The sequence below is a fragment of the Tupaia chinensis genome, unplaced genomic scaffold, assembly GCF_000334495.1.
Source record: "Tupaia chinensis unplaced genomic scaffold, TupChi_1.0 Scaffold000088_1, whole genome shotgun sequence".
NCBI lineage: Eukaryota > Metazoa > Chordata > Mammalia > Scandentia > Tupaiidae > Tupaia > Tupaia belangeri.
Genome location: NW_006159550.1, coordinates 7,295,652 through 7,305,325, shown reverse-complemented (window position 1 = coordinate 7,305,325; position 9,674 = coordinate 7,295,652). Strand labels below are relative to the sequence as shown.

General features: G+C 48.6%; 1 protein-coding gene across 1 annotated transcript in view; it reads left to right on the top strand.

Moving 5' to 3' along the window:
- Positions 1-2,344: 2,344 nt before the first annotated feature.
- SEPTIN7 (septin 7) overlaps positions 2,345-9,674 on the top strand; it is a gene marked incomplete at its 5' end in the record, with an annotated part of 58,726 nt that continues 51,396 nt past the window's right edge. Inside the window, 1 exon segment of the mRNA XM_014585763.1 lies at positions 2,345-2,447. Within this exon segment, the coding sequence (XP_014441249.1) occupies positions 2,345-2,447 (103 nt within the window).

Genomic DNA, 9,674 nt, shown 5'->3' with positions numbered 1-9,674 from the left:
GAATGCCTTAACTGCCTCCAGGTTTTGACGTGCCTTGCTATGTGACTTGTCGATCTGTCGCAGTCTCACGGCACTCACTCGCCACAGACAGCCGTCCGGGAAGTGTCTCCGCCCAGTGCACAGCGCGCCCTCCCCTCTCCCGGCTGGTACCACTTCCTGTACTCAAGGCCACGTTCCTCCCAGTGACGGGCCTTAATTCATAGGACTCGAAACACGCTGTTGCATGAGAACATTTTCGCTGAGACTACTGCATTTGCCCGACCTGGGCTGTCATAATGCAGCGACTGATAAAACTAAACCGCGCCGTCTTTCTTCCTGAGACCCGTCCCTCGTAGCTTCCTGAAACTGTATACTTTTACATTTTCCTATCATTTTCTGTAAGACCTCAGGTGCGGAGCATAATAATCGGCCTTTATAAAAGAGCGCTTTTGCTCCACGTTTCTGGGGGAGGGCTCTGGAACATGGATTTAAACCCACAGGGCCTTAGAGCCCCACCGACGTGCAAAGGGAAAGACTCTCTCGGAGTACTTGGGACTTGCCTCTAACTTGTTGAATTCCATGCAAGTAACTTTCACTTCTCCCTGTCTTTGCTGTGTCCTGATGTGTCTGCCGCTCCTGTTTGGACTGAATGCGCCATTGCAATTCTCGGAATTCCTCGCTTCCTGTTGCTCTGTGGATCTGTTCTGTTGGAATCCGGAACACTGGAATGATGGAAATATGTTCTTTACAAAGTAGCCGTGAGTATAACTTCTGTGTCATTTCTACAGAGACATTTTCACTCCGAGTTACCTTAAATTTAGCTCGCAGTTGGGTGAACTGTGGACCCAGGAAGCCTTACACTGACTCGTATTTCACGGCCTGCTCATAGCCGGCTTCGAATGCTGTGCTCTGACCAGAGTCCTAACTGTCCTTCAGAGTTAGCTTCTAGGAGGGAAAAACAGAGCTGGAAGACTGGGTGGGGCAGTTACCTACATATGGGCACCAGTGAAGAATGGGGCCCTCTGTTCAATCCAAACGTGTGAACGATGCTTTGAGCACACCAGCTTTCTAATAATGAGGATCTAACTGTGATAAAAACTTCTAGTTTTTTTTTAAGAATTACTTTATTGAACTTTATTTATTTATGTATTTTAATTTGACCAGAGAGGGACAGGGAGAGAAAGTGAGAAAGCAAGCCGCCAGGTCCCAGACTTGAACCTCGGTTGACCGTGTGGGAGTCCAGCACCTTAACTACCACGCCACCTGCTGGCCCCTCCCCATTATGATTTAAGGGTAAATAAGACTTAGCTCTAATAAAAAAATTACCTGAGACACTGCTCACCCAGTGGCCCAAACTGCATGTGTATAGTGGGCCGGTCAGGAAGTCAGGTGCATTTACCGCACCAATTCAGAAAGAGGTTTCTTTGAATTACTCATGGTACTGTTGCTGAGGTCATCAAAGAGTCAAAACTATATAGAAAATAGGATGATTGTTTATTTTAAAACCTGAATAAATCTGATTTCCCTGAAGAAGGTGGTAGCAGAATCATAGGAGACGCCGAAGTGACATATCTGACCTGGCTTAACAGCTCTAAAGGTGGTGTCTGCTGATTGGCAGTGATCATGAAAGCCTTGAGGGACTTAGGAAAAACATTGCTTTGAACTCAACATTTTGATGTCATAAATATGAAGAGAAATTTCAGGAAACTGGTAATTAGTACGAGCAAAGTGGCTCATTGAAAAGGGATTTAATTTTTTTAAAAAACTTTTTAAAGAACTGTTTTATTTAACATTTATTTATTTATTTATTTTAGTTTGACCAGAGGTAGATGAGAGAGCTAGAGCGAGAGCGAAAGAGAGAGAGAGAGAGAGAGAGTGAGAAAGCAAGCCACCAGGTCTGGGACTCAAACAAACTGCTGTTGGCCATATGGGAGTCCAGTGCCCTTAACCACCATGCCACTTGCTGTGCCCCCAAAAGGGTTTTTAATATGATCCTAAAGGGTTTTGAATTTTTCCATGATGAGAAACCCTTTCTTACTTTGTCGATTTGGTTATTTGGTCAGAATCTTACTGTTACTGTCTTAGTGTTGAAAATATTTCAGCTGAAATTTTTTTCCCTGGCAGATCTCTTTAATTTTTATCTCATTCCCTTGAGGTTTATAATAACACCGTATTGTTAATTCGTTAGCAATTCATTTTGGCTGTTCTGCAGTCTGTAAAAGAACTTGTGTTGGTGAGGCCATACACGCAGTTTGACTTCCCCGCAGAATCATTGGTCTGGCTTGCTCGGCAGACGCAGGAGGGAGCTGGAGGCGTGAGGCAGTAGTGCGGCGATGTGCAAGTCACTGTCCTTTGTCTTTCCCAGCAACAGAAGAACCTGGAAGGCTACGTGGGATTCGCCAATCTTCCAAATCAAGTGTACAGGAAGTCGGTGAAGAGAGGGTTTGAGTTCACACTTATGGTAGTAGGTGAGCTGCAACTTCTGTCTGAGATGGAGTTTTGATCTGCTTGAATACGTTTAAGAAAACAAAAGCCCAAATAACTGCAGTGCTATTTGTTAGATTTTCATTTATTACGCAAATACATTTTAAAACTTAACTTGGTAGTGAAATGGGATCTGTGTATTTTCGTGCCTGTTGTTTAAAGGCAGGAGCTTGGTGAAAGTTTGGAGGTGGTGGTGGGGAGCAGGAGCGCCCCCCTCAGTCGACAGTGCTGAGAGGGCGGCCTGGGGCTCCTCTCTAGTCTAGGATGGTCTTGTTCTCTGGCGTACCTGTACCTGCAGGGGTGCACTTCCAGCCCATGTGCACCCCACCGAAATCGACATGCACTCTGAATTCTTAAGAAGAAGCTGGTCTAGAGGATGGGAATAATGCAAACCGTTTCAATTACCCCTGGAATTCCATTCACTGAGTATGAGCCCTGGGATGCGTGAAATTTGACTGTCCTTGCTAATGCAGTCTCACTTTCCTTCTGTACTTGATCCTGTGAACACCTTACCCCGCCTTTAGTCCGTTCGGAGGTACTGGTAAGGATTATTTGGACCGTAGCTTGGTGACATCTTCATTACATGCCAGGGAGTGTAAGATTAGTGTTCTAGTCCGTCTCTGTCTTAAAGGACGGTATGATATTGTCATCTCATCTAGGCTGACATTAGTCTAAACCATGAGTATTATGCAACTTTTGTATTTTTTATCCTTGTTTTATGAGGGTAAAAGCCAGGAGAGTGGACTAACTGTCCTTGACAGAGAAGCTGAGTTAATGATAGGCTTTCTAGGTAGTGCACATTCATTTTTGCTGATTACGTTTCAACATTTGATTGTCTATTTTGGTGATGAGCTGAATTATTTGAATTCACTATGATATAACTCCTCCGTTGGGAGGAAGAATGGTTCATCTGTTGGCCATTCTGTTTTTCCTGTTTGGTATGTGGTTGTCTGGAAGTTGCAAGCATTGTAAAGGTCCCCACGGTTCAGTGTGTAGGGTTTGCACATCTGATACTTGGCAGAGTCGTTGCACTCGCCTGGCCTAGCTAAGTGGAAATGCAGTACACCCTGCTTGCTGATTGCCGCAGGGAGCAGACGTGGGCCCAGACAGAGCTTTTCCTCTGTGGGTTGATGACGTCATCCCAGTGGATCGAGAAGTGCTACGTTTAACTTCACACGTGTATCGTTGTCGCCTTAAAAGACAAACCATGGACAAAACAAAGTTTTTGTTTCATTTTTTTAAATTTAATTTTATTATTTCTTAAACAAATAGCCAGTCTTCTGGTTTTGGAGGAAGTGTGCACCCTGGCTGTACCTAGTTTATTAGCCTCTCTAATCAGTCCTTTGTGCGATAGTCTCTGCTTTCTCTCTCCTGGATGACAAGGCCTCGGCTGAGGCTGGGGAACTCAGGCGTTCTGCCTGTACCTTGTCTTCCGGCTCCATCTTGCACGATGTTCATACGGCTGGCATTTTTTGCGTTGACGGGTCGCGTTCAGGGACTGCGTCACCGCCTCTGCTCGACTGCAGCCGGCATCCGACAGCCACCTGTGAGTGTCTGCACGCTGACCAGCTTTCCAAACTACCTCGGGCCAGACCTCACGTCGTTGGTAAATCTCACACCGAAACCAACCTTGCTTCCGTATTCTCGACTTAAACGTGCCAGCTGCTCCTGAGGAGCTGGAGCCTCCTTTGAGATCTGAACTCAGCACTGGGCTGTTCCAGCAGCTGCCGACTAAGGCTTGCAGGCTCCCCGGTGCAGACATGGCCGTGCATCCCCGCTGGAGCGCGGTGTGCTCGTGCTCCCCTGGGCGACTGGTTCTGAAGAGGGTGCAGTGTAGCCACGTTTTCCCTCATAAAGGAGTGTAGGATTTATATGACAAGATGAGCTATACAGAAGGTGACATTTCTTGGAAATAAATGAGTGAATGGAATTGTATGGAAATTAAGAGCCGTAGAAGTTGAAGGAATAGCAGGTTTTTCCACTGGTGGGACATTATCATTCCCTTATTTTGAGGCAGAGTCACCAGGCAGATTTTTGGACGAGAACTGTGGTCGTGAGTGTGGGAGCTGTCTAGTCAGCAAGTCAGAATCAATAGCCACACAGCTTACTGTGTGCCAGGCAGGGTGTTGGCGTCAGGGCCGGAAAGGTGGGCAGCCTGGATCCCTCACGACCGGAAAGGCGGGCAGCCTGGATCCCCAAGGGTGGGAAAGACCAGTCAGCCTGGATCTCCGAGGGTGGGAAAGGCCGGTCAGCCTGGATCCCCGAGGGCCGGAAAGGCAGGTCAGCCTGGATCCCCGAGGGCCGGAAAGGCCGGTCAGCCCAGATCTTCAAGACTGTGAGGCATCATCACAAGGGACTTGGGATTCTTGATTTCAGAGATCTGAAAGTTTAGGTGAAGGGCCAGCCCAGGGCATGGTGGTGAAGTGAGCTGGGTCTGATGTGGCCAGTCGCGTGGTTCAGACCTAGTTTCAGAATACGCCAATATCCTTACAGTGTTTTCAGGTGACTGGGTGTTGTCACGTTGATTCCAGCCCCGCGAGGTAGTGGGGGAAATGCCAACCTGACAGTCGCTGGCTGGAGAAACACACTGGGCACGTGTGTGCGTTTTTCATGCTTCAGGTCAGACCTAACAACCTTGTTTATAAATCTCAAGTCCAAATCCTAAAGGGTGGGGGTTTTGGCAAGACCATCTCAGCGGGGGTGCTCGCTCTCCCTTTCTCCCGTCTGTCTCTGGTGAATATATGTGCACTCTTGCAAATTAAACAATCAACCAGAAAAACCACTTAGTTGAGCACACAGTCAGGGACAGCTCGTCAAATAATGAAGGCACTGAGGTCTCGCTCAGGGGAGTCACTGACGTGTCCCGCTGGAATCACACTGTCCTTCGTGTGCCTCCTGATCAGGTTTAACTGTGAATAACTACCTGTCAGCTGTGAAACCTTGAATTTACTAGAACCCTAAAGTGAGATAAAACTCCAGATACTGTAGAATACTTGTGTCTGATCAGAGATATTTTTAAAAACTAGTAGTGAATCAATTTTTAATTCCTTGAAGATAAAATTCAAAATTTGGGGCCAGCAGGTGGTGTAATGGTTAAGGTGCTGGATTCCACACAACTAACTCTGCAGTTTGACCACCCTGTTGTTCAAGTCCTGAACCCGGCAGCCTTACACCAGGTACATATGTGTGTGCCCAAAATCTCAGGGGAGAATGGAAGAAGAGGGACTGGCATGGCCAGCCCCCAGGAGGGGTGATTTCTCACCTCCCTCTGTCTCTCTCCAGCAAGTGCACTCTCACTATAGCAAAAAAATTAAAAAAATAGTCTCGATTTTATAAAGTTTTGTGTAGAGGTTTTTGTTTCTATGTAGTGATATGGCAAGCATCACCTTCGGTGTTTGACCTGTACCAAAATGTCTGGTAACACACCAGCATTTTAAATTTTTGTTGATGAGTAAGAGGGCATCCTAGTTCAGCCAATCGAGGTTCACAGTTTGTCATCACCTGTTTTCTGTTTGCTTCGTTAGAGAAAGTTTAGGCGCTAGGTGGTGACGAGAAATGCAGATGACTGACAAGTTGGCATTTCCGCACCTCCTGGTGGTGTTGGATTACTGTAACGGCATACGGGGTTACTCGGAAAAGGCGGAAGGCAATGCTGGCTCGTTCTATGTCTAGGCTGTTGGGAATTTATGCTCTTTTTAGGGTATGTGGACAAATTGCTGTGAGTAATGTTTTAAAATTTCTTCCTTTTGCTCTGTATTTTTATTTTATGTTTGATAATAGAAGTAATTTAACCACGTCGGCCCCATAGCCCAGCGGTTAAGGGAGCCGGATCCCACGTGGCCTACGATGGTTTGAGCCCTGACCTGGTGAATTGAAAACCACGCTGGGCAGTGGTGTGTGCTGGGCGCACTCCCTGGGGTGCTTTTTCCTCCCGCTGCCTCTGCTCTCAGCGTGCATGGGTCTTCTGGCAGTAAGATGGGGGGAGTAATTTACCAGTGGTGACCGCACAGCACTATGAGTACACAAAAATTACTGACTTGTGCACCCTGAAGCTGTAAACTTTATCTCACTTAAAACAAAGCAGAATTTAACTTAAGTAAGAGCAAGTTTAGAAGAAAAAATTTTCATGCAGTTCCATATATCCACTCTTAAATTTGTACATTTCTTCCGGATGTTTTACCTGCATATCTTTAAAAGTGTTCTGGGGGACAGAGTTAGCATGGTAGTTAAGGCATTGGATTCCCACATGACTGGCCGTGGTTCGAGAACTAGGCCCGGCAACTTGAAAATCACACCAGGTGCATGTATGTGCATGTGTGTGTGCATGCATGCCCAGAATCCTGAGAGGAGGATGGAGGAGAAGGGACTGTGGTGTGACCATCTCTTCTTCTCTCTATTTCTGTCTCTTTCCACTGAGCACATGTACCCTATGGCGAAAACCTAAAAATAAAAAAGATTTTATAGTAGAGGTATTGTAAGTCATTGCATAAATTAGGAAACACAGAAGAGCAACATAAAATAAGTAATATCACCTGCCACCCAGTGGTGACGCTCAGGTCTAAAAGCAGGTGGCATTCTTGTTTGTGTGTGCCTAGAAGGTTCTGTGACTGCTCTTGAAGCGCCCCTGTCAGTTGCAGCTATCTGTGATGTCAGATGTCTTTGGTGACCTAGCTGTTGGTTAGATTGTTGTGTCCAGTGGCTTGTATGTGCGATAATTTGCCTTCTTGTCAGGATAATTATAGTAGCTAATATTAATGCCACAATAAACATGATTTTAGTTATCTCTTTTGGCGTTTTCAGTGATTTCCTACGGAGCAAGCTTGGGAGTTTGGAGTGCTGCAGCCTTAAGGCTTGTGCGTGGTTTCACCGGTGATTGCCCTGACCCAGGTCCGACCCACTCTGCTGTCTTCCCAGGTGCTGCCCGCACCTCCCTCTCTGCTGATGTGCTTGCAGTGTGGTGTCATTTCATCTGTTTTGTGATTGCTGGCTGACTTGTTTATGCTCGTTCACCTTTGGCATTGCTGCTTTTGTATTGATAAATAGCATATTCCAAATTACTTTAAAAAACCGAGAGCAGGGGTTGGTGCAAGTAACACAACTGGACCCACCTAGCAGAGACCCTGAGTTCGTGTCCTGGGGCCTCCGTGAGCACACCAGCCATGCTCGGGGTGCCCGTGACCTGGGCTGGCTGGGGCTGGAGACGGGGCCTGAAGACCCTACTGGAGCCGCCTGTCTCTTTCTCCTCTCTTTCTCAAGGAAAAAATCAGAAGATACAGTTCAAACACAAACAAGCGTGTGCACTCTCTCAGTGGTACACAGGCACCCCGAGGGGCCTCCTTACTGTTGGTTGTTAGGCGTAGCTGTTCTCCAGGACGGCCTCTGCGCTGGCTTCAGTCCTGCGCCTCATGGTGTGCCCCATACCCTCCAGCTTGGTCTCAGCTGTTGGGGTTCCTTGTAGTGAAGTCATAAAGATGTAGCTGCTCATTGTGACATCACGAGGCTGTGTGGGTTTTTCTCTGTTCGTGATGGAGCACACGCTCATGCACGTGGGGGTGGGGAGTCCTTTCTGCTGTCCCTCCCTCCCGGCTGCAGCCCACAGCCTTGGGCGCTTGTGCACCTGCGCAGCATGTTCCAGAGGGTTGAGCTGGGGATTTAAGATGCTGTTGCCATGTGGGATCCAGCTTCTCTCTCTCTCTCTCTCTCTCTCTCTGCTAGAGGGTTTATGCATTTGCCAGAGACATAGAGGGAGAGGGGAAAGGGCCGCCCCCAAGGGATAGTCACACTGTAGTCCCGTCTCTTCTATCCCCCCTCCTCTGAGAATTCTATGCACACCCTCACACACACTTTTCTCCCTGCAGGGTCTGTGCAGTTGGTCCTGGGGCTGCGGCTGCCTTAACCCCCAGGCCACAGAGCTGGCCTGGTCACTGCGATAACTCACAGGATCCAGCTGTGGGGCCGGCCGGACTTGATTTGTTTTCAGTGTGAGTTGTAAGGAATCCAGTGTTTATTTGGTAAGAAGTGTTACCTTTCTCACCTTGCTTTAGTCCTCCCCAGGCAAGTACTGCTCGTTACAGTTACAGATGAGAGTAACTGTTATCTGTGTAGGAAGGTTACTGGTGTGTGATCATCTAGGGAGGTAGGCAGCGGGGGACAGGAAGTGATTATAAATGGCTCTTAAGTGTTATCCGGAAGTAAACATGGTGGCATCTGCTGTCATCAGGGAAGACCCACGTCTGAGAAAGAGATGTTTTTACGGTAACCCCTGAATTAATGAAAAGCACTCAAGTGTGAAGAAGGAGAACGGCTTGCCAGGAGGGACAGCCGGTAGCGGTGTGCCATGCCGTCTGTCTGTGCTTGCCGTCCGTGCCTTCCCGGTGCTGTAGCCGCCCACGTGACGGGACTCGGCCGGTCGGTCTTGCAGTGCCGCTGCAGTAAACCCTTCGGTTAGCTGTGGTGCGCAGTGGCGTGCAGCGTCCGCACCGTGCCGTTTCCCTCCCCTTCTTGCGAAGGATGTGGCAGGAAGGGTCTTCCAGCGCCCAGAGTTTGGGTCTGTGTTTGGGGCAGAGGACAGTGCCACTTCCACTTGAGTCTGGGCCTGCAGGAGGGTAACTAGGTCACGGCATTTGGGCGTGTCCTGGCTCTGATGCATACTGGCACACAGTGGCTTGAAAAGGTGTGCTGCTGGGAATCGTACTTTAAGAGCAAAGAAAGTCGTTACTTCTCTGCCTGCACTCGAGGCCTGCAGAGGGAACGTGAAGCAGGTGGTGAGGTGCCGGAGGGGGACGGCAGAGCAGGAAACGAGAGCACAGTTGCACGTGCGTCCTGACGGGCTTCAGAAATGCCAAGTGGCCCAGGAAGTGCCTAACCCAGTGCCGTGGGGGTTTAGAGAGTGGAGACTCGTGCGAAGCCTGGCTCACGAGAAAAGTGGGGCCTGTTTCCCAGAGATTGTGTTTACGTTCTGTGTACCCGAATTCGTCCTGGCGTTTGATCCTGGAGCAGTGGGGTTCAGAACAGGTCGTAGTGCAGCCCTGCAGCCCTGCAGCCCACAGCCCGCGGCGGCCTGACAGGCGTGCGAGGGATGGGGTGGGAGCTTCGTCTTGCTGTGTCCCAGTTTCATTCACTGGGCTTTAGAAAGTCATCCCGCTGGTTCCCAGAGCATGGGCTCATGGCAACAGTCCTGATGGTTCCTCCGTGTTCTGTGCAGAAGAGCG